This window comes from Magnolia sinica, chromosome 5 (genome assembly GCF_029962835.1).
Source record: "Magnolia sinica isolate HGM2019 chromosome 5, MsV1, whole genome shotgun sequence".
NCBI lineage: Eukaryota > Viridiplantae > Streptophyta > Magnoliopsida > Magnoliales > Magnoliaceae > Magnolia > Magnolia sinica.
The window spans coordinates 44,435,543-44,461,318 of record NC_080577.1 but is presented as its reverse complement, the minus strand read 5'-3'; the positions used below and the strand labels follow the sequence as shown (position 1 = coordinate 44,461,318).

The window sequence follows — 25,776 nt, the reverse complement described above, 5'->3', positions numbered from 1 at the left end:
TTCCCACTTTTTTATGTGGTGGGGTCCACTTGAGCTTTGGATCTACCTCATTCTTTGGATCATGCCCTAAAATGATGTATCCAAATGTATGGACAGTGTGGATACGACAATTACTTCATGGTGGAGCCCACATAATGAGGTGACGTCACTTGACCTGCTACTTGGCAAGTTCAGTAATCCGTGTCCATTATATACACTCCTTTCATCCGTCACGTCAGCTCAATTAGGAAACAAGCTCAAAAACAACTGAGATCCAAAACTCAAGTGGGCCATACCACATGAGCAGTGTAAATGGAGACACCCCCTATCGAAAACCTTCCATTCCCCATTGTGATGTGTAGATGCCATCCAACCCGTTCACAAGGGAAGCCTAATTCCTGATCATGACCTAGCAAAGCTTTTGTATTATATCTCGCTCATGTTTGGGCTCATATTCTAAAATGAGTTGAGGAAATGGGTGGACGGAGTGGATATAACACAGGTATCGCGATGGTCAACTTAAGGAGTCCTGCAACCCGAGGTTCTAGGTAAGTCACGTCCGTGTACCTGGGAACCGGATTGGCTAGTGTACCTCACACAAGCTATATAGCTGTTGTAGGATCGTGTGAGTGCGAAGACGAGCACTGACGCTCCTCAATCTCCAAGTTGGAGTAGATCAAAGTTCCATGGCCCCCATAGTGATGTATTTATTATATCTACACCATTTATCTACTTTTAGAGATCATTTTAGAGAATTATTCAGAAAATGAATCATATCCAAATATTATGTGGACCACATCACAAATAGCAACGAAGATAATGATTTTCACTGTTAAAACATTCATAGGGCCTAACATAACGTCTATTTTCCATCCAATCCGTTCATAAGCTCAAATAGACTTAAATTAAATTAAAAGGAGAAACAAATTTCATATTTATCCAAAACTTCTGTGACCCCAAAAAGGTTTCAATGGTAGATAGTCAATTCCTCACTACTTTTTACAATGTGGTTCACTTGATTGTTAGATCTGTCTTATTTTTCGTTGCAAGACTTGAGATGATCTCGTCAAATGGATGGATGGTTTAGATATAATACATACCTCGTGATCAGACCCACGGAACTTGCTGACGTCAATACAGCAGCTATATTGCTGGTGTGACACACCAGCCAATCTGCTTCCGTGTACCTGCATCCCAGTCTACCACGTGTCGGAAATGAACGCACTTTCTCAATTCAGCACGACGGATCACATTCATCGTCTTCTTTATTTTTATGCTTTCGGCCCTCCGTTGCTTTTCAGCGCTCCTCTCGTTTTTCTCGCGCTGCAGCGCTTTCCTTCGTGCATTCGAGAACAAAGCAGCAGATTCTCTCTCGGCGATCGATTCCTCGACTCAAAGAGAAATCCTCTGATGTAGGGTTTTGAGGCCGTCTACTCCGTGTCCGATTCGTCTTTTATCCCAAATGCATGCAAAATAAACCCTTGCTTGAATTAGAGTTAGGGTTTTGCAGATCGAGGATTCGTCCTTCCTCCGACGGAATGTGTAGAGATCTTTCTTCACTCTTGTGATAACAAAGGTAGGGTTCCAAAATCTCCTCCCATTGACGCATGTGAAATAGAGGCTAGGTTTTTCTTGAATTACACCACCTTTCTTCACGGAATTTACGATTTCAGACCGGTTTTCGAGATTTGATATAGGCCTGACTCAAAAAATTAGTTTCTTTTTAATCAATCTGATTTTTATAAGATCGATTTTGTTGGAGAGATATCTAGCAGTTTGTCCACATCGAAAATTCTTTATTTTAGGGAATTGATATTTACACCCACCATTTTTGGCGCAAATGCCTCTCTTTTCCACTTCTGGTGAATGGTGATACATGAGGATGGTTTTGTACATATGTATTACCAGAAAGTAGAAAGAAAGGATATACCTATCAAGACGGGTGGGTTTAACCTTTTGACTGTGTTATTTTATTGCTGGTTGATATTTTTTCTTCTATTGTTGGAAAAGGTCAAGAAACTGTCTTTTTCTGCATCAGCTGGAATAAACTGGATTTATTTTCAAGATGTTCGTGTTGAACCGCTGCAATGGCATTGGTTTCATCAGCTGCTTCATTCCGCTGTGTGAATGGCATCCCTTAGATTAGCGAAGGTGATCGGGGCTTGATGCCCTCGTGTCTTCTACCTCGTTATTTGTATGTTTACCAGGTATTGATTTCTAGTCTGTGATCTCCTGGATTCTTGTTATGGTCAAATCTAACTGATGTAATGGGAAGTTCTGTTTGTTCATGATTATCCCCGTCATCATCACCATCATAGCTTGCCCCAGTTATGTGGGTTGGCTTTACAATTCCTGTTTCGCCATAAAACTCTTGTTATAGGCAATATTTTTATTTAAAATTTTATTTATGGACTAAGGCGTGTCGCAACTTAGAAATAACACGGGTTTCATGCACCCAGACCGGAATCTTTTATTATTATATTTGGCCCTTTGGCACATTTTAGTGGAACTCAGTCAATTCATCGACACACAAGGGAGACACACATGGGAAAGCATAAACTAATCTAGGGCTCTACTTGCATGTTGCATAGGATGAGCAATCAAAGTAGAGCCATGGAGTGATATTTTCCAAGGAAACTTCTAAGAACATAGTGAAGTACCCATATGCGTGAAAGATCATGCGCAAGTAATTAGCAGGTAGCCCCACCAATGCATGATTACCAGTGCCACTTACATGTACATGATAGGCCATGTATATGTCAGTGTTCATTGATATATGATTACCAATACCACTTACATATATGTGAAATGTCATGTGTGTGTGTGAGTGGGGACGCGCTCTTCGTCACCATTTAAGCCTTAACCAAACTAACTGGGGCTGGCTACACGAATCCTATTCCGCCATTCCACTCTATCAAGGAACATATCATTTATTAAACCAAGGTCATTAAGTCTTTTCTCACTACTTCCACCCATGCCCTTTTGGGCCCTCCCCCTGCTCTTTTAGGGCCTTCAGCTCGAACCAATTCACTCTTAATTGGCGCAGTTCCTGGTCTCCATTGCACATGACCAAACTATCTAAGTCTACATCCCAGATCCTTTATTAATTATTAGTCATGTTTATTATTTGAAAACCATCCTACAAAAGGCTTATTTCCGGAATGGACCTGCTTCTAGATGATTACAAATCCAAACCCACTTCTGAATTCTAGTTGTATTTGGAACTTGAACTGACAGTATGCACGAGTCCTATTGGAAAGCATATTTCTGGAATGGACCCGAATATGGATCTTGGGGTGGGGGATGCTCATGTCCAATTGGTTGGACTGCATATCTACTGCACGACCAGCATATAGTTTCCATTCCATCGTATTTGTGCAACATCCAACCCATTAAAAAGGTTGGCCCAACCATGAGGATCACATTTTCCGAAAATTACTTCGATCCACTCATCAAGTGGGCCATACCTGCATCTTTATTGTATGAGTGGATATCCAGTGTTTTCTATGTCGTGGTCAACCAAATGGGTGGATTGGTTATTGTAACACTAGGTGATCCTCATGGGTGGGTTGGATGTTGCATAACGGTAACCCATTTCTAGTTTTTTTAGTTAGTCCATCTCATAGGATACACCATAGACTAGCCACTGCCTGATTATTGCCTCGGTGAGACAATGTAACTGTCTGATTAGTTTGTCTATTGTATCTAGACAATTGAGGACTTTTGTTTTAATGCTCATTTGCATGTTCAGATTGACAGTTAGGATTTTCCAATTTTTGCGATTATTGATGCATGGCCTATTCACGATTGAACCCATTGAAAGAATGGTCTGGATCTCATCCAATCTTCTTTTAGAGGGTATGGTAGCTCTGTGCACCTGGTTGCATAGTTAGAGGGCCAATATATGCACGGAGATGCACTGAGCTTTTTTATACTGTCACTTTGACTATTTTCCTTTTGTTGAGAATGGATGGACTTTCTATATTACTTTTTCATATGCAAACTGCAGGAATTTGGAAGTTTTCTGTGTCCTCAAGGTCTGGGGATTTATTTGTGTTCGCGTTGCTTTGAATTATAGTTGATCTTCGACAGCGTCAAAGTTCTTATGGTTTGGAAGAATTTTTCTATCTCAATCTTGGCAGAAATGGGCTGCTGTAGTTGCTTTGGATTCTTGGGCAAGCCCCAGAGATCGGTGAGGTCCATTCATGGTTCCCATGGCCGGTTTTCCCGAGAATTCTTGCTACTCGACAATGCAGAAGATGCGGATGGTGTTCTATATAATGGCGAAGCAGCCAGTATGCTTCATGGAAGTGATGAGGAGTTGCAACAAAGCCATAAAAGTTCTGAAGAGATTCTCTTTCTTAGAGCTCAAAGTGGAATGATTTGCAGGGAAGTTCCTGTCAAGGAAACGCGTCATGTTATTCGCACAGAGGTAGACAAAGTGAATTTAGGCCATCCTTGGATAGACGGAATCCTAGGTGTGGAAATGGAAAAACTCATGATTATGTAGTGATATTTCCATTGCTACCGTGCAAAATCCTTTTTCATGTGGTCATGTTTGTTTTGCAAGCTGAAATCCCAATCTCCATGCAATAATGGCTACATTCATTTCTAGAGGAATGCGTATATGGATAAGATGGAAAAGTTATTTTGGAATCCATGGTTTCATTGACATCCAAACATGCCTGCATTTCAAATCAAGAGAAAACCTTTTCCTTTTCCTTGGGATTCTCTAGGATCTCGTCTGTCCAAACATGACTTTTTAAGAGTGAATGGAAAAAGTTAGTTCTTGATTTGATGAGAGATAAACTTGTTTTTCAAGATAACATGCTAGGGAAGGATACAAATTTGGTTGTTTCTCACAATGTCCTCTAACATGTACCCTTTCAAAATTTGGATGCCACTTTCTCTTACGGATAAGGTGTTTTAGATATGCTGTGTCGAGTAGTTTTTTTTTTTCCTTCAAAATATTCATTTTGATGTTTCTTTTGACTTTCCTGTTGACTCTTTCTGGTATTGATTTTCATTCACATCACTGTTACCATATTTCCACCATATGTTAGTTTAACTTCCCTTTTAAGGTGTTTCCGACTCTTACTTTGGGACTATTGCAGAGTAGTATGTGAATTTGTTTCAAGTTTCTATTGACAATTCGTTATGCTTCACAGAGTTTTGCCCTATAGACTTTCAATAATAACATCCTTACATAAAAATTAAAAACAATGATATCCCTATATCATCTCAATAGCTACCCTGATCCACTGTAAAATAAATGAGGATTATTTATTTTTATCTTTTATTTTTTGGTGAGTACACACGGGTACAGGTGGATAGGAGTTGGTTACAAACCAATTGATACCTGTGGGGCTCAAGCCTGTGGCGTTTGCTAGGATCGAGAGTGCTCTATCCAACTTGATTACGAGTGGATTCACTAATGAGGAATTTATTCTGTAACACGGTTAAACTATGTTACCCACCTTGAGTTTTGGGGAACCCACCTTGAGTTTTAGGGAATCCTATTAGTATTGATCCAGGGAATATAACCCTGCAACCTTCTTAAATTACTGAGGAAGTCGACCCTCGTGAGTCGGCATCGAAGATATGGAGAAACCTCCCGTCGCCCCCGATCCTCCTGATGAATATGGAGCCCCCGATGATCGATCTACACCTGATTCACATCGACAGTCAGACGAGAGACCACGGACGGACAACCATGATCACCGAGAGGCCCGACAATGCTCCTTAGAAGATGTAGACAACACTCGTAGAGGCAAGAGAGTTGATTTCGCAAGAACTACGAAAGTCGCGAGTCGGCATCGGAGGGCTGGACCAAAGTTGAACGACAACAGGGTTGGGCTCCGGGAGCCCCCAAAAAGGGGAGAAAGCTTTCTTCCTACCCCACCCTCTATGTTAAAGGATTCCCGATTGGATGGCTTCCTATGAATATCGCTAGGGTTTTCGGACGATCTGGTGTAGTGATGGACGTAGTTATGCCCAGGGATGCCCACACAGGGCAGTACAGAGGTTTCGCCCTAGTTCGTATGAGAGCTCGGAAGATGAACTTTCCAGAGCAGTTTTCATGCTCCATAGAGAATGCTTCGGCGGGATGCCGCTTCTAGTTCAACGGGCAAGATTAGGCCCTCATCGGACATCTCTCTCCGATCCCCGTCCACATCCTCCCCCTCCTTCCAACAGACCGTTGTCTGCGGATCATCGTCGGAAATCCACATCTGCACAGGCACCTTCTATAGAGACGCTCTGATTGATTCAGAAAGATCCTAAAAAACGGCTGAGCCTGACCTTGCCCCGAAGCAAACAGGTTGCGAAGCAACCGGGAACATCCACTCAACTCCGATAGGATCCAACAATTCCTTCTCCTTAACCATCCCCCCAGAACGATTAGCCTTGGCTAAGAAGAAATTACAGGATTCTGTAGTTATCAGCACCAGGGAGGGAGCGTCCATTTCGCAGGTTCGCAGCTGGATAGATGACTGCTGCCACATCTGTCCGGCTCAATTCTCGATCAAGCCGATCGGATATAACGAGCTTTGGGTCAAGCTCTGCTCGGGGTTGAACCCAGACATTCTGATCATGGCAGGAGCCTTACATGTGGACGGACCAATTGTTAAGGTTCATAGCTGGGAAGAATTTTCTCTGTTTGGGTTGGAGGACATTTGGGTCCTCATCTAGGGCATTCCCTTTGACATCTGGGACGATGAGTTCTTCATCGCCGTAGCCAAGCTCCAGGGTACGTTGATCGAGTTCGACAGCAAAACCAAGTTAGGCGAGGAGATGGCGGTGGCTAGAATGTGAATTCGAAAGGTTTGGCCCTTCCGTCCCACATTCAAGTCCATGCGGCAGGGAGAGAGATCCCTCTTCCAGTGTAGCTGGAGGAGAAGGATGGCCCGCTTCCAAGGTGGGGCGACTATTGGCGCGCTAAGGACTCTCTTCCCTCTCCAGCCATGTCCAGGGGAGTGGAGGAAGACGACGCGGGATCACGACCTCAATACTCCCGGGGAGTACCAGATACCCACTCTGCTGCTCTCGCTACGACCATTATCGCGTCTGTCAGAGAGCAGACGTCGCTCAGTACGCGTGGCGCTCCTGTGTTGCCGGATCGGGTGCGGGTTTCGGAGGCCTCGACACGCGTCCTTCGACCGGACGTGATCCGTCCAAGTGACGAGTGCCTTTTCCCCATTGTCGAGGCTGCAGGCCCTCATCATGACGGTTGCAGGTTCTCTGGTAGGAGTGCCCCCCTCGTGAGACGCGTGACGCTTTTTCAGCGGCCCATCGGGATCGCGCCAATGCTGCTCTTCCACGTGGCATTTCTCCGTCCGAGTTGAGGCTAGCTGATCGCCCCGCTACCAGTGATAGCTGGTCTTCTGTGATGATCGAGGCCTTTCCCTCGACACGTGGCGGTCCCTCTTCTGATCTTGCTGGAGCAGCGACCACGTGTGTAGCCCAGTTGTCGATGATAGAACCACGTATTTGCAGAGTTTCTTCCCATCACTTTGCTTCTGGGCGTTCATTCTCAGGGGGTCCCTCCCCTCGGTCACGTGGCAACTTCGGATTTGATTGGATACCATTCAGACCTAACTCCCCCTCGTCAATGGGAGTCGGGTACAATATCGGGCATCTTAATGTTTCATATCGGTCATCCTTTTCAGACCTTCTCGAGTCTGGGTCCCGGGTCCTATGCCTTTCGGATTCGGACCCGTGCAATTTAAATCTTTCACTTCTTACAAATTCGAATGCTAATTGCAGGATAGGTATATCTTCCAGAGAGACGTCCGATCTTCCCCCTTCCGCTTCGGTTTCCCCAGCTATGATCCAAGCTGCTGACCAGTCGGATTGCATGCAACAAAATATCAGGCCGTTATCAGCTTCTAAGTATGGCAGTAGACAGCAGTCGCGGTCCACCTCCGCCCCTCTGCGGTTCGCCCATTCTTCCAGGAATCCCCCCAGAACCAGAATGCTCGGAGCTCGACCAGGGCTCTTACGAGTCAGACAACCCAATCCCCATCATTCATGCCCTCTTCCCCTGAATCTTCTCTCCGCAATTGGACTGAGCATAGCCTTCTGACGTTATTTCAAGAACAACCAAACACTGATGTTATTGAAGCAGAACCTCTGCAGGTTTGCCTTGGAGTCACCTCTGAATCTGCTCAGGTTGCAGACAACCACATTGAAGACGGTCCAGTTAGAGCTAAACTCATTGACACCATTCATAAGAAAATGTGGATCAGAGATGCCATGGGGCATGTTGGGAGGTATCTAGGTCTCTCTTTTGGCGACTGCCCAATTTTTTAGCTCTCCTTCACTGCGTTGAGAACCGTGGTAGGCCTCTATCAGCCTCGAAGTCTCCAAGAACTCGTCGCGCCAGATCTGGGAGCAGCAAAGAGCTGCTAAGTCTTACGGATGGTCTTTCACACTCAGAGGTCTCCTCCGGTAGGGGGAGGAGCCAAAGCAACTAGGGAAGTTTGTTTGATTAATGAAGTTGCTTTCTTGGAATGTCAGAGGCGTCGGATCCAAGCAGAAACGACGCCTTATCAAGGACATCTGCGATCGCTCCAATCCAAATGTGGTCTGTTTTCAGGAGTCGAAAGTTTCGGGTTGCGACGAGCAGCTCCTGAGTACCCTATGGAAGTGCAGAGACATCAAGTGGATCTCTCTGGATGCTATCGGTAGCGCATGAGGTATAATTGTCACCTGAAAGTCCTCCATTTAGTCCCTCCTCTCCAGTTGGACTGGTTCCTTCTTAGTCTTGGTGATTCTTCAGCACACATCTTCGGGCTTCTTCTGTCTCGTCTCCACTGTCTATGGCCCGAATCTTGATTCCTGCAGGCCTCAGTTCTGGGAAGAGGTATCGGATTCCATCCTCAGATTTTCAAGGCCCTGCTGCATCATGGGCGATTTCAATATTATCAGATACCTGGATGAAAAGTCCCATGGTTATGGCGTCACTCCTGCAATGGCTGCCTTCTCTCGATAGATTGAAGATCACGAGTTAGTGGACCTCCCGCTGCTTGGCGCTAGATTCACCTGGTCCAATGGCCGGGCCACTCCAACTCTTTCCACACTTGATAGGTTCCTTGTATCTACTGCCTGGCTCGACTCGCACCCCTCTTCCTCCCAATCCGCCCTTCCCAAAGTTACCTCGGATCACTGCCCTATCCTCCTAGATGTGGAGGATCAAAACTGGGGTCCTAAGCCTTTTCGGTTCAACTGCTCGTGGTTAAAGATAAACGGCTTCAAGAAGATGGTCGAGGATTGGTGGTCGACATTCTTGGTTGAAGGTTATGTAGGGTTCAAGCTTAGCTCCAAACTGAAACGTCTGAAGGCTGCGCTGAAGGAATGGAGTTTCAATGAATTTTGTGGTAAAGAGTAGGAAGTCGACGCTCTGCTTGATGAATTGCAAAGAATCGATTCTCAGGATAAAGGGACTCCCATGTCTACAGACATTATGGCTAGAAGAATTCAGATTATTCAAGACTTGGCAGGTAGGGCGCTGCATAAGGAAATTTCGTGGAAGCAGAAGGCTAGAGTTTCTTGGCTAAAGGAAGGGGACCGTAACACCAGGTTCTTCCACAGTGTGGCTAGTATGCACGCTAGGAACAACCGGATCAGCTACCCGGATCGAAGACAAAGCCAGAATAGTCGATGAATCTGTCCGTTATTTCGCAGCTGTCCTCAAAAGTGATGAAAGGCGCAGACCAGTTCTTGATAATCTCTTTTTTGAGAGGCTCTCGGACGCTGATGCCAATCTTCTAGAGGCCCTTTTCTTTGTTGAGGAAGTCAGCAGCGCTCTAGCCTTTATGGCTGGGGACAAGGCCCCTGGCTCGGACGACTTCCCCATCATTTTTTTCCAACATTTTTGGGAGGTGGTCCAAGGCGACGTGATGGAGTTCTTCTTTGAGTTTCATGACAGAGGCAGGTTATCCAAAAGCTTGGGGGCATCCTTCATCGCCCTCATTCCAAAGATGTTAGGGGTAGCGTCTCTCAAAGAGTTTAGGCCGATCAGTCTTCTGGGAGCCCCCTACAAAATCTTAGCTAAAATGCTGGCTAATTGTCTCAGTAAAGTGATCAGAAGCATTGTTTCTGGCAACCAAAATGCCTTCATTGCTGGCAGGCAGATAGTGGATGCAGTCCTCATCGCTATCGAGTGCCTGGACTCCGCTTCTAGATCTGGAAAGAAGCACATCGTCTGTAAGCTGGTCATCGTAAAGGCTTATGACCACGTGGATTGGGCTTTTCTTTAGTATCTTTTGAATCGGATGGGGTTCGACAAGAAGTGGAGAGGTTGGATGGAGGAATGCATCGGGTCCGCTCATTTTTCTGTTCTTCATAACGGATCCCCTAAAGGTTTTTTCAAGAGCTCGAGGGGCCTTAGGCAAGGCGATCCATTATCCCCATTTTTGTTTCTCATTGTGATGGAGTCCTTATACAGAATGTTGCAACAAGGTCAGGTCGAAGACGTCCTCCTCGGGATCTCTATCCCAGGCATGTGTGACTCGATCACTCACATCCAATATGCGGACGACTCCCTAATTTTTTCAGATGCTAGTACTGATAAGGTAGAAATTCTTCGGACTGCTATTCGATGCTTCGAAGTTGTTTCGGGGCTGCGAGTCAATCTGGCGAAATCCAAGCTATTCGGTATCGACATGGATAGCAACGAGATTGCGGGCATTGCGTCTATTGTCGGTTGCACTGCGTTTGCTTTCCCTACTTCCTTCGTGGGTCTCCCCCTTTGCTTTGGTAGGCCCCCCTTATTGATGTGGGAGAAAGTCACTTCCAGATGCGAGAAGCTGCTGGCGAGATGGAAATGTCGATACCTTTCATTAGGTGGGCGTATTACCCTGATTAAAGCCTCCTTGTCCAACCTCCCGATCTACTTCATGTCTCTTCTCAAATGCCTGAGCGCGGTGCTGGCCTTGTTAGAAAGAGTAAGGCGTGACTTCTTATGGCACGGAGGGGAGGTCAAGCAGAAATTCCATTTGCTCAAGTGGAAGGAGGTTTGTTGTCGCATGGTTGACCCGGGGGGGGGGGGGGGATTAGAGTGCTCAAAGATATGAATCGTGCGCTGATGGGAAAGTGGATTTGGCGTTTGGGAGTAGAATCAGGGAGTTTTTGGAACTCTGTTATCAAGCTCAAATATGGGGAATCTGATGCTGGTTGGTGGACCAAGGAGTCATCCTCTTACAAGGCATCCCCCATTTGGAAGGACATCCTCAAGTTGAAAAGGGAGGTGGTTAGAGGTATTGGCTTCGATCTTGGCATTGGGGCAAACATTCGTTTCTGGTAAGATAATTGGATTCAAGACAATTCCCTTAGAGTTCGCTTTCCAACCATCTTCTCTCTCGCCTCACAAAAATCAACCTCTGTTTCTGACTGCCACGAGATTATAAGCGGAAAGTCTGTTTGGAGTATCGGTTGTAGAAGAAATCTCCACGATTGGGAAATTGCCGAATACGGTGAATTATTGGAATGCCTTTCAGCCATCCTGCCTTCTTCTTCTGCTGCTGACAATTTGAGATGGAACCCTGACAAGAAAGGATCTTTCTTTGTCAGATCTCTATACAGCTTCCTGACGGCCATCAGCCCCACATCTCAGCCCAGTCACGCCCCATTTTTGTGGAAATATGCTGCTGCTCCTAGGATAGTGGCTTTCGGTTGGCTTGCAGGAAGAAAGAAGATTCTCACTATTGACAACCTCAGGCGCAGAGGGATGATCATTCTGAATATTTGCCTTTGTTGCATGCGGGAAGCAGAAACAGTCGATCACCTTCTTGTCAACTGTCCTTTCATTCAACCTGTTTGGGCGAGTTTACTTCGCTCTTTCCACGTTAGTTGGTGTTTGCCAGAGAAGACCGACACCCTGCTTTTATCGTGGCATGGTGTGCAAATAGGCAAGTCCAAAACTAAGCTTTGGAGGATGCGCTCCTCGCGGTCTGGTGGTTCGTGTGGGAAGAGCGAAACAATCGTTGTTTTCGGGACATGGCTAATTCTGCTGACTTTGTGCCGTTTAAGGCTAAAAGAGCCTTAATCGAATGGGCCGCCCATGTTGCTTCTTTTAAAGACAGTGATTATCTTTTTCTAGGATTTTAGTTTCGATCTGCTATCTCAGCGGATCTTCCTTGTTTCTGTTTTCTGTTTTTTCTTTTATGAAATCGTCATCTTTCAAAAAAAAAATACCGAGGAAGGCCAAAGATGTTGATTGCGACTGGCCTATGTTGGCTATCTTGCACTTTTATTTTTGTTGTCCACTCTTATCTGTACAGTACTGGTGGGTGGATGCTAACTGTTGATTTTGAATGCATGGTTAGGATGAAAATGGAAATAAAATGGTCAATGAATATGTTCGTGAGTGCAAGATCGGTGCTGGCAGCTATGGAAAAGTGGTAAGTCTGAAGCTCTTGTTGCTAAATTACAGGTCACATTTTTTATATCAACAAATTTTACAACCTTCTCATAATGCAACAGGTTTTATATAGAAGCACTATAGACGGGAAGCAGTATGCAATTAAGGTAGTGCATCTTTGTCTAAGTGTAGAGGCTTCTTTATCATGTAAAGAGGCACTTTTATTGCTCTTGTGCTCTACTCTTGTGCTGTTTTACGTGGTTGGGGGTCTATTATGAACCTTTATGGAAATGAAGTTGCTCAATGTAGGCAACGTTGATCATTTTTTTTTTTTCCTTGAATGGTTATTAGCTTCTTTCCAATAATTCCACTTTACCATGCATAAAAAAGTAAATGAATATAGTTTTAGTTTTCTCTAGAAATTATGGGTGCTTGAGGTCACATTTGCATACTATAGTGTCGAAGACTCTTCTAGGTGCATTTTCTTCTGTTGGGGACAGTCTTTTAGCTCACTGTTGCTGGTTAGGTTTGGGAATGTATCCATACAATCAATACACAGTAACACAGAACACATGGCATAGGCATCAGAACGCCCAATTCAATTGCCCATTTATATAATTTGTCTGTTAAGTTTGTTAATGCTTTTATTTTCCTGTATATTGGTCCCTTTTCACCTTATGGGACCATTTAAACCAATAGAGTCGAAGTAGCATCTTTTGACAGCCCACTGGATTTAATATAGCTTTTGTCCAGAACAGATAACAATCTTGGCATATGTTCTGAGCTTTGTCATTTACTGCAGGCTTTCCACAAGTCTCATTTATTAAAGTTGCGAGTGGCACCTTCTGAAACAGCCATGACAGATGTGCTTAGGGAGGTGAGTACGTTGTTCTTGGCTGTACATATGATTTTGCTGCTCCTCCTCCTCCTCCTCTTCTTTTTTTTTTTTTTTTTTTTGAAGATTAAATGTAAGTAGTAAATTGAATATTTCATCATTCAGAAATCCTGGCTTTACAATAAATACAAGCTGGGAAAAGTCCCAGCCATTCTGGAAAGGGATTTAGTTACACTCTTATATATGTTTTAGAATGATGAGAAATATTGATCAAGGATAAGATCTAGTTGCCTTTCCGAAAAGAAAAAGACGAATATGCATTATTGGTCCATACTTCAAAAATTGGGCATACAACATGGTATGCCAAATCGGTTACGTATCGGCCGTATCGGCCGATACGTAACGGTAACGGTGCGAACCGTTACCCGTTTCGGGGCCGAAACGGCCGATTCGATTTTTTGTACCCGTATCGGCCGATACGGGACCGATACGGGCGTAACGGCCCGAAACGGGCCGTTACGGGCCCGTAATGGGCCCGAAACGGTAACTTTTTTTTTTTTAAGCTCTGTTTTTGCTGTTTTTTTGAAACCTCTTGCTTCCAAACTGTTTCTAACTCCTTCTACTACTAATTTCGACCAACCTTAGCTAGGTATTTGATAGAAAAACACATTATATTATAGATTTTTTTGAATCAAAGCTCGGTGGGCCATTTTTCAGAAATTCGTCAAAAATAGGTATTTATACTTTTTTTAATATATTTTGCTGTTTTAATCATGTCATATGATGTGTTAATCATAGTAGAACATGTTAATGTGCATTTTACAGATTTGGGGTGCCATTTAATAATTTTTTAATATTTTTTTTCTATTTACGCATAAATTTTGGCCCCTTTTTTTAAAATTCGAAAAATCAGTTTTTAATGGTTGTTTTGCTGTTTTAATCATGCCATTTGATGTATTAATCATAGTAGAACATGTTAATGTGCATATTACAGATTTGGGGTGCCATTTTATATTTTTTTAATATTTTTTTCTATTTACGCATTTATTTTGGCCCTTTTTTTGAAAATTCGAAAAACCATTTTTAAATGATTCTTTTGCTGTTTTAATGATGTCATATGATGTGTTAATCATAGTAGAACATGTTAATGTGCATTTTACAGATTTGGGGTTCCATTTTATATATTTTATATATATTTTTCTATTTACGCATTTATTTCGGCCCTTTTTTTGAAAATTCGAAAAATCATTTTTTAATGATTCTTTTGCTGTTTTAATGATGCCATATGATGTGTTAATCATAGTAGAACATGTTAATATGCATTTTACAGATTTGGGGTGCCATTTTATATATTTTTTATATTTTTTTCTATTTACGCATTTATTTCGGCCCTTTTTTTGAAAATTCGAAAAATCATTTTTTAATGATTCTTTTGCTGTTTTAATGATGCCATATGATGTGTTAATCATAGTAGAACATGTTAATGTGCATTTTACATATTTGGGGTGCCATTTTATATATATATTTTTATTTTTTTCTATTTACGCATTTATTTTGGCCCTTTTTTGAAAATTCGAAAAATCATTTTTTAATGATTCTTTTGCTGTTTTAATGATGCCATATGATGTGTTAATCATATTAGAACATGTTAATGTGCATTTTACATATTTGGGGTGCCATTTTATATTTTTTTTTCTATTAACGCATGAATTTTGGCCCTCAAAAATAATTGCAAACACCTAAATGTAAGATATTTTCATATTACATTCATTCTAATATATCTATCATTGATAGTAGATAGTTAGAAAATTAAATATATGAATTTTGTAGTCAAATTCAGGTTATCTGGTTCATAAATTCATCAGACAGTCCGATACAACTTCTCACTAAAGAGTGGACCGTTACACCACCATAAACATGTTCCAATTGATAAATGAATGCATATTTGGAATGCTTAGAATATTCCGGATTTAATCCATATTTTTTCATATTTTTTTGGCAAAAAAAAAATTTTGCGCCGTTACGGGCCGTTACGCCCCCGTATCCGTATCGGTTTTGGAGGTCACCGTTACGCCAACCGATACCGATACGGGACACCTTGGCATACAACCTGCAGGGGAATACTGATAATTTATTATAAACCAAGTGGAGGTGAAAACAACCCCAATACTGAAAAAGAAGGATGGGATGATGAGAAACCATACATTCCCTAGAAGCCTAGACATTACCCTAAATGCAAAGAACAAGAAGGAGACTCCTTATTGACCTCTCCCATAAAATGAAGAACCAGTCTAGGATTTGTTATTCCCTTCCATTCATTCTTTACCCACTGTAGGACATTCATGCATACCAGCGCATAATACCAAAGGGAATCATTCCCATGGAGACTGGTGCATTTGGTCAAATAAATATTGGGCGTGTCGAGTATTCAGAGGCTTCTTTTCATCAGAACTATAGGAGGCTAAAAGTACAACTCGTTTGAAAAAGAGGAGGTGTTCTAGGAGGACTACAAATCGGGGCTGTTTGGGGGCCATCCACAAATCATTCTTTGTTAAGCAAAGTTGACAAAACAACTTTGCAGTCTGTTTCCTTGGGAATTTTGCCTTGAAAAAATGTTGTGTTCAATTGTGTTCCTTGAGTTAGATTGTGAAGGAGAAAGAGAATATGAGAAGAAGCGAGAGAAAAGAGAAAGAAGGCTTAGAAGGTCTTTACGCCCCTAGCCTCTCCTCTCATCATCATTAGGGCTTTCATAATATATGTTAAAGTACAAAAATATCCTCATGCTTTAATTAGTCCATAACCAAAGCCCATATGCTTAAACTCTATGCTAACACATCACCTTAAGGACTAAACAAAAGGAGTAATGAAATAAAACAATAGAAACCTTAATCTCCATATGAAGTGATCCTCACATGTGATCATCACCATCCACCACGGTCCGTCAACACTCACTCTCAAGCTGGGGTATATATCATGAATACCCTGCTTGATGAATAGACGATCCACATGAGTGTGAACAAGAGACTTAGTGAACTCGTCTACCAATTTATCCTAAGACTAGACGAATGGCATTCAAATTTCCTTACAACATCTTTGGTGAAGCGATAATCAACTTCGATGTGCTTGCTTCTGTCGTGATAAATCAGAATATTGGCAGTATGAGAAGCAACTCAATCATCACCATATAGCTTCATGGGAACATCAACCATAAACCCCAACTTACTTATCAATGTCTTCAACTAGACAAGCTCACATGTAACATGAGCCATTGCCCTATATTCACCTCTGTACTTAAATAGGCCACCACACTTTGCATCTTACTTCTCCATGTAACCAAGTTTTCTCTTACAAAGGTATAATAGCCCGTAGTAGATTGTTTGTCATATAGAGAACTAGCTAAGTCTACATATGAATATTCTTCTACTCGAAGATGATCATTACACATAGAATACGACGACCAAGATTTGTCTTTAAGTATCTGAATATATGAAACACAACTTCCATATGAGGAACAAGAGGAACTTGCATAAACTAATCAATTACACTTATAGGAAAAGTGATGTTAGGCTTGCATAAACTAATCAATTACACTTATAGGAAAAGTGATATTAGGCTGAGTGATCGTTAAGTAAATCAATTTTCAATGAGTCGACGATATCTTCCTAGATCATCAGTTAACTCTCTCTAGTCCACATTAAGCTTTTGATTTGGGTCCATAGGAGTTTTAATTGGTTTGGCTCTCAGAAGACTAGTCTTGGCCAATGTTTTAAATATCGTTATCGTGTAATGTATCGCACCCTTGGGATACCGATGCATATCGATTATCGCATGGGATATATCGGTTGAATTGCATAATGTATCGTTGTTGTTGGGAAACATGGGAACATTAGGAAATTGGTCGATTTTTTCAATGAAACTTCAGGGATTGTTGAAAAAGACATCAATACACATTTAGAAATCAAAACATTACAAAAAAAGGGCACGTAACAGGGTTTTCCTTTGTATGGGATCCTAATATATGCGCTTTCCAATTGAACTGATGCAGGTTTATTCAAAGTCTATTCATATAATTTATAAGCGTTAGAAGACATGTATGGAAATACAAGCAATACATTCAAAAGCAAAAGAAGAATCACTAGATCAGGTTACATGTTTAATTTTTTGTTTGGATACAAACATTGCAACTGATTTGCAGGAAAATGACAAATTTTGATTTTTCTCAATTTTCCGCAACTTGACCCATCTCCCAAATCTCGAAATTGAAGTTCCAAATCCATGATTTTTCATGGAAAACATGAAGAATCATAGATTTGTAACAATTTGACACTGGTTTAACGCGATTTACAACAAAAACATGGATCGAAAATCGAAAATGCTCACTGGATCGAATAGCAGGGATATATCGCCACTACCCGTGTGTTTCGTATCGCACGGGTGGGATACAAGATATATCATGGGATATATCGGCTGATATTGTCGATATTTAAAACATTGGTCTCGGCTAGTAAATTCATCACATATTTTCGTTGCGACAAATTAATACCCACCTTAAATCTTTCCACTTTAATACTTAACAAGTATTGAAGACGGCCTAAGTCCATTGTGCTGCCGCAAAAATGTCATCACCTTGTCAATAACCGCACTGTCATTGCCAACACAATGATGCCTGCCTCACTTCGCCTTACAAAGATAAGAGTGGTCAACATGAATTTGTTTCATTCCATATTCAAATATGATGTGAGAGCAATCCAAAATGAGATTCTATTTCACAGACAATAGAAAGTCAACAAGGGCTTTAACCACATATCGAGGCTTCAAATCAAGTAGCACATGATGCAAAACTGTCAAAAAAATCCAGCCGCAAGCCACCCCCTTCTCACGAATTACAATGAATCAGTGAGGAAAAGGCCTCATTACTTTCAAAACAGAAAAAGAATGAAAAAGAAGAATGCAGGTTGAAGGGAAAATGATTAATAAGAAGTTGTGCTTGTGTAGGGAAGGAAGGGAACCACCACTTGTTGAAGAATGAAGGGTGAAGGGAAAAAGGGTTAATAAGAGGCTGTTGTCATATAGGAAAGGAAAAACGAAAAGTGGAAAGAAAGAAAAGAAGATTAGGAAATGAAGAAAGGGAAATACCATTTGTTGAGAAAGATTAGAAGAATAAAACTCATAGAGTTAAGAGGAAAAAGAAGGAAAGAAAGAAGAAAAAGAAAAAGGAAGGAAAAGAAGGGAACCGCTGAGAATTAGGAAGGAAACACAAAAATATACCCAAAAATCTGCCATAATAATAAAAAAAATCAACAAACCCTATCTAAGCAACACAAAAATTTGCTTCAACAGGAAAAATCTAGCAGACCCTAGCCAAGGCAATACAAAAATTTGTTTCAACTAGAAAAATCCATCAAACCGTAGTCAAGGCAACCCCAAAATTTGATTCAGCAGAAAACATTTAACAAACCTTAGCCAAGGCAACACAAAAATCAACAAGTCCAAAAAAAAAAAAAAAAAGAAGAAGAAAAGAAGAAAACAATTGAAGAATAATAAGAAAAAAAGTGAAGAGAAAATAGAAAGAGAAAAGAAAAAGTAGCCCTAGAAGAAGAAGAAGAAACTCTAGGAGCACTTAGGCTCCGATACCATGTTAAACGGCTACGTGGTGTTAATCTTAAGGGCCTATGAGAAGAATAAAGGAGAAGAAAGATGGAAGAGAGAAATGAGTGAGAGAGAGTAGAGAGATAACAAGAACATACGATGCTTAGGGTGTATTGAAATTCTAGCCTTCTACTCTTATTTATAATACTAAAAATGTGAATGGCCGCTATGGGCCTTCTTTCATGGACTTGGCATCAATGGGCCTTATTCAACTATCAACCCTTCAACACTCCCCCCTCAAGCTAGAGCATCCAAATGAGGCTCAATATATATATATATATATATATATATATATATATATATATATATATATATATATATATATATATATATATATATATATATATATATATATATATATATATTTGAAAGGTAACACTACCAGGGATTGAACCCTAGATCACTCACACACGCAACGCAACACTATCTCCCCAAACTCATCTAACGAGTGGGAGACATGATGGCTAGCACAATCAAACCTAAGAAAGACAAGTTCTTCTCTAACATTGATAAAGCATTTCATGATGAGATTGATGGCCATATTTATTGTAGTACACATTCTGTGATTGGAATAATGCAATTCGCGTTCGGATCTGCCATTATATGTCCATGAGAAGCAGACATTCTTATAGTCCTTGGATGGCGGTGGTATTGGACTATTGTTGGGCCATGTGATGAATGAATCAAATCTGTCCCATCCATTGGGTCTCCCTTCTAGGGTCAGAATTTAGACTGAATAGAACATGAGGCAGGCCACACCATATACATATGGAAAACACTCATACGGTACCAGTACCTTTGCTATTAGTGGTGGCATTGGGCTATTGTGGGGCCTACATGATGAGTAAATCAAATCCATTCCATCCATTAGGATTTGGGGTCTTTGATGTTAGGCCACGGGGCCAAATTTCGTCCAGAACAGAAATTCAGGTTGGCCACACCATTAGGGACAGTTGGGAGGGGACCCCCAACCAATAAAACCTCCCCTGAGGTTTCTGGGGCCCACCATGTTGTTTATATATATCATCCAAGCCATTCATCATACATGCCCCACCAGGATAAAGGGAGACCAAACATCAGGCAATTCCAAAATTCAGGCTGGTCACACCACATGAATTTAGAAGTTTTAGGCATGATTTGACCGTGTTCGCTATGGTGTGGCCCAACTGAGTATTGGATCGGCCTGATTTTTGGTCTATGGTAACATGAAGGGGCTATCATGATGGACGGAGTGGATTAGCTGCACACATCACATGGGCCCCATGATAGCCAGGTATCATGAAATGTTGTGGTGGTACTGGTACCTTGTGAGAGCACTCCTGCACACACCCACACGCGCGCGCTTGCGCACACTAATTTCTCTTCTTCGAATTCTACTATCTATTAAAATCTGGATCCTTTTCTTTTATTTCTTTTTATTTTTTATTATTTTTATTTTTTATAGTCTTGGGATTTGAGGTTTAAGTATCGGATTAGACAAGTCTGGAGTTGAAGCCAACTGGGTTCCCAGCTATGCAAGTGCAGTGTAACACAGGAAAGGGATTGCCTGACTCTGAAGCAGCCAACAAAGAAAGAAAGAGAACTGGAAGGGAAATCAGATTGCAACGAGGTGTAGGGAGAGGAGAGCTCATCTCGGATACCTACCTAATCAAGGAAGAAGAAGGAAACTGCACCCTTTTCTTAGCTCCTATGTTTTCAATTCAATTTCATAAATCAGCCACTAGATTTCATTCTTACAAAATAGTATTCACACGACCCTAACAACAAAAATTCTCAGCCCTTTGATCCCTCTCCTATCTTCTAATCTTACCCATGTGTCCATTAAAAGTGGTACTCAACCAACACTTTGGACTTAAAAAAAGAACCAAAACAAAGAGGCTCGCTAAGGAAACAAGGAATTCACTGGTTGGTGGAAATCTGTTCCCTGTCATCAGTGTTGTCAAAATGCTATGATTTATGATTCACAATTTACAATTTGAGTTGAATCTTAAGCAAAATGGTTTGAATCCCACCTTTGAATCCATTTTCATATGAATCCTACGATTTTATGATTTGAATCCTATGATTTACAATTGAAATCCTGATTTATGATTCAAATTATACTTGTTTTCTTGTATTTTAAGCTTCACTCAGCTTTCATTTTATGCTTTTAAATTGATGGGGGCTTTAAGAATCATTTAGAAAAAAAAACCTTTCAAAAAAAAAAGTTTAGAAATGGTAAATTATTTTATTTTGTTCTTTAGAAGAGATTAAATGATATATATTCTCTTCAATGTTAATTCCTAGAGTTGTTTTTTTTTGTTTTATATTATTTATTTTTTTATTTTTTTATAAATTTAATTCAGTTTAATTTTTATGATTTCTTAATTCTTAATTGGCTGAAATACCAAATTGATGTATGGCTTATCTGGAATGTTTTTATGGATGGTTTATGGTTATGATCAGTGTTCGAATTATCGATACTATCGGCCGATATTATCGTTATCGGCCCCCAACGAGACGATACTCGGCGATAACGCCCGGAAGATACCAAAAATGCAAAAATTCAGATATCGCACGATATCGCCATGCGTATAGGTGAAGAATAAAAAAAATTTGAATTAGAAAAAAAGAAGGAGAAATCGGAGAGTACCCGCGAAGATTGGTGATCGGAGGTGGGCCATTCGACAGGCAAGTATGATATATCTGTGGGGATTTCTCGGAGATTCCAGCAAGAAATCGGGCCAGATTGAGGAACCCCTTCCTCCGGACAAGAATCGTCATTGCTGCGATCGTTGGAACCTCTGCGTGCGTGAAGGAGAGGGAAAACGAAGAAGGGTGCAGAGATGGGGTGAAAAGGGGGTTTCGATCGTGCGGTGGGTTACGGAGTACGCTCTTATCGTACTCAGTAAACTCAGTTGGGCCCACCTTTAATGTATGTTGTCTATCCACGCCATCCATCCGTTTTCCCATCTTATTTAAGGGGTTGATCTCTAAATTTAGGAATTTTAAGGGCCCACCTTTAAGGAGTCACTCTTTCCACTGTTTTCTATGGTGGGGTCCACTCGAGCTCTAGATCTGACCCATTTTTTGGCTCATGCCATAAAATGATCTCTTTAAATGTATAGACGGTGTGGATACAAAAAATACATCATGGTGGGACCCACATAAGTTGGTCATGTGGCAATGGCGCCATCAATGACGGAAACGGATTGGATACTCCCCCCAACACCAGCCTGCGGATGGTGGTCGGTGCTCTGTGGGCCCCACCATAATGTATGTATTTCATCCATTCTGTTCATCCATTTTTAAAGATAATTTTATGGGTTTATCCCAAAAACGAGAGGGATATAAATCTCAGGTGGACCACACCACAGGAAAACAACAGTGATTGGATATCCATCATTTAAATCCTCCTAAGGCCCACTGTACTGTTTTTTTGACATCAAATCTGTTGATTAGATCATAAAGACCTAGATGAAGGGAAAAAACAAATATCAGCTAGATCCAATACTTTTATGGACCCCAAAAAGTTTTTAATGGTCAACGTTCATTCCACACCATTACCTGTAATGTGGTCCAATTGATATTGGAATATATCTAATTTTTTGTGTAATATCATAAAATGATCTAGAAAAATAGATGGACGGCATGGATGAAACACATACATCATGGTGGGGCCCACAGAGCACCAACCGTCAGCCATTGGCTGGTGGAGTAGCCAATCCGTTTCCGTCAATGACGGGCCACATGGTACGCCCGTACCAAGTAAACTCTGTTGGGCCACCGTGATTGCACGTGGTTTATCCACGCCGTCCATCCATTTTTACTAGTCATTTTAGGTGTTCAGCCCAAAATTGAACCATACCCACAACTCAAGTGGACCATACCACAGGAAACAGCGGAACTGTTAATTTCCACCCTTGAAACCTTTTTAAGGCCCACAGTGATGTTTATTTGTCATCCAACCAAGTATTTATTTTTTCCCTTCATCTGGGTCTTTATGACCCAATCAACAGATTGGATGTCAAATAAACAGTACAGTGGGCCTTAGGAGGATTTTAATGGTGGATATCCAATCATTATTGTTTTCCTGTGGTGTGGTCCACATGAGATTATATCCCTCTAATTTTTTGTATCAAGCACTAAAATGATTCGTAAAAATGGATGAACGGAATGGATGAAACAAATACATTATGGTGGGGCCCACGGAGCTGAGATGAACTGAAATCACAAATATTAACCTGATTCAAAACTTTTATGGCCCCACGAATATTTCGACTGTGGATGTTCAATCCTTACATTTTCAGCCCATTTGAAAATTGGATCCTGTTCATTTTTGGCTCCTTGTTCTAAAATGATCTTAAAAAGATGGAGTGGATTACTCACAAACATCACGTTGGGCCCCACTTAAGTTTTCAGCGCCAGAACTTCCTGCAAATGGCTTGCACAGGAAATCCGCGTCCTCGGATTCTCAAGACGTGTAGCCAGACCGGCTACTAAAGTGATGTCACCAAGTTCTGTGGGGCCCACCATGATATATGTGTTGTATCTACATCGTCCATCCATTTGGCTAGATCATTTTATGGCATGAGACAAAGAATGGGTTAGATCCAAATCTGGAGTGGACCCCACCATAGAAAACAGTGGGGAGAGGGACACCCACCATTGAAACCCTGATCGTGGGTCCTCTATGATGTTTATCTGAGATCCAACCTGTTTATAAGTTAAGATAGACATGAAAAAAGGGAAAAAAACAACTTTCCGCTTGATCAAAGACTTTTGTGGCCCTTAGAAATTTTTAATGGTGGGCGTCACTCTCTCCACTATTTTCTGTGGTGGGGTCCACTCGAGCTTTGGATCTGACTCATTCTTTTTCTCATGGCCTAAAATGATATCTTTAAATGGATGAACGGTGTGGATACAACACATACATCCTGGTGGGCCCTTCAGAACTTGGTGATGTCACTTCATGTCCCCATTATTGATACGTATATTTCTCAAATTTTACATCTTCAGTTATTCTTCGTCTTTTCAATGAATTGGTTGTATTTTCATACATAACTATGATATATTTATAAATATCATGCATCCAATTTAAATATAGTTGCATTAGTTCAGTTAAACATCGCATAGCTTAGGACCCTATACAAAGGAAATTTATTATGTGCATATTTTTTTTTTGAGATGTTATGATTTAAAAGTGTGTATTAAGAGCTTTTTTAACAATCCCCAAAGTCTCATTAAAAAATTCAACCATTTTCCCAATGTTTCCCCATGTTTCCCAAAAAGTGTGATAAATTATGCGATACAAACGATATATCCTGTGTGATAACCAATACGTATCTGTATCCCAGGGGTGCGATACATAGTGCGATACCGATATTTCGAACACTGGTTACGATCATGTTGACTTATATATTGTGGAATAATAGTTACAAATCCAAATATCTTTTTTCGCCGGTCTACGGAATCAAATGCCACTTTCCTACGCGATTCTACCTTCAAGAAAGGCAACAAAAACATAAATTATCAAAGAATCCTTGCATGTTTTGTAAGGAAAATTTCTTGAAAGAGAAAAAATAGAAAGATGAGAATAATTTAATTTTTAAGTAATACCATGTCATGAGTGTTAAAGTTTCTTTTTTTTTTTTTCCTGATTTATTTATATTTTCATATTTTTAAGAAAATCATAAAAAATCTTATGATTTACGGTACGATTTGCGATTCAATATGATTCAACTTCTATTACGATTTGCAATATGATAACGATTCTGACAACATTGCCTGTCATCCATATAGTCCACATGACAACTGTATGAATCACTGGTTGGTGGGAAACCAGTTTCTGCTAACCAGGAAAGGGTCTTGAAAATCCTCTGGCTGTAGGAAATGGCTTTCCTGCCAGCCAGGAAATATTCCTGCATGATGGTGTTAAAATGCTGCAACCTTGAGATATCATGTTTGATCCCAGCTTACTTAAGAAAACCAGATTATAGTTGTAAAGTTGTTTTTCTCCTTCTTACATATATAAGGCTGCACTTACTAGAAAAAAAAATTGGGTACAAATATGTAGTGCAGTATCCTCTATACTAGGATTCCTTTTCTTTATGGGAGTTGATTTCCTCTATTGTGAAGTGACTGTGATATATTTTTTGCTTTTTATTTGTTCCTAAATAAAACAAACTAGACTGTTACCAATCAAAAAAGGAAAAAGAACATAAAGATGGCTTATATGTGTGATGCAAGCAATTTTCATCATGTTTATTAGTAACTCCAGGCTCAGGCTAAAAGTTATCTACTTTCTGCTTTACAGGTTTCAATCATGAAAATGTTGGACCATCCCAATATAGTTAATCTAATTGAGGTGATTGATGACCCAAACACAGATAACTTCTACATGGGTATTTATTGATACTTTCTTGTCTGTTACTTTTTTCTTTTTTTGCTCCATCACTCAGCTAAGTATACGAGTCTTATGTATTAGGATGTATTTTTTAAAGCAGCACAAGGCTATATAGTACCTAAACCTTATTGCTTTGTTTGAGGTTTTCTGTTTCTTGTGCAGTTCTGGAGTATGTAGAGGGAAAATGGGTATGTGAGGGTTCTGGTCCACCAGGTGGCATGGGGGAAAGTACTGCAAGAAGATACTTGCGTGACATTGTTGCTGGGCTTATATATCTCCATACTCATGTAAGATGATTAATTTCATATGCTTTCTGAATGCTAGTTTGCTCTACTTGTTTGCACACGGTAGACATGCTATCTAAAATGTAGTCCATGATTTCTGGAAGGAAAGATCTTATTTCTTGCTAAGCTTATATTTCTTTTGTTCTCCTGTGCTCACCAACGCCAATCTCTTTATCATTTTTCTTCTTCTTTCCCCTTCTTTTTAATTTCATTTTTATTGTTAACTGTTGCTCTATTTTACTGTAATGTTGTGGAGACTACATCAAAGGCCTAAATCATTGGC

At 40.8% G+C, this 25,776-nt stretch overlaps 1 protein-coding gene across 9 annotated transcripts in view; it reads left to right on the top strand.

The window, feature by feature from the left end:
* The first annotated feature begins 1,194 nt into the window (after positions 1 to 1,194).
* Positions 1,195 to 25,776, top strand: part of LOC131245991 (serine/threonine-protein kinase GRIK2-like) — a 45,794-nt gene continuing 21,212 nt past the window's right edge. For 2 of the 9 annotated variants that reach the window (XM_058245836.1, XM_058245837.1), the window contains exons 1-8: positions 1,195 to 1,555; positions 1,990 to 2,186; positions 4,058 to 4,411; positions 12,306 to 12,380; positions 12,463 to 12,507; positions 13,143 to 13,217; positions 25,120 to 25,207; positions 25,372 to 25,496. In XM_058245836.1, coding sequence (XP_058101819.1) covers positions 2,145 to 2,186; positions 4,058 to 4,411; positions 12,306 to 12,380; positions 12,463 to 12,507; positions 13,143 to 13,217; positions 25,120 to 25,207; positions 25,372 to 25,496 — 804 coding nt within the window. In that variant the 5' untranslated portion in view covers positions 1,195 to 1,555; positions 1,990 to 2,144. Of the gene's footprint in view, positions 1,922 to 1,989; positions 2,187 to 3,988; positions 4,017 to 4,057; positions 4,412 to 12,305; positions 12,381 to 12,462; positions 12,508 to 13,142; positions 13,218 to 25,119; positions 25,208 to 25,371; positions 25,497 to 25,776 lie in introns of all 9 variants that reach the window. The other 7 variants (XM_058245833.1, XM_058245832.1, XM_058245831.1 and 4 more) reach the window with 7 other exon arrangements.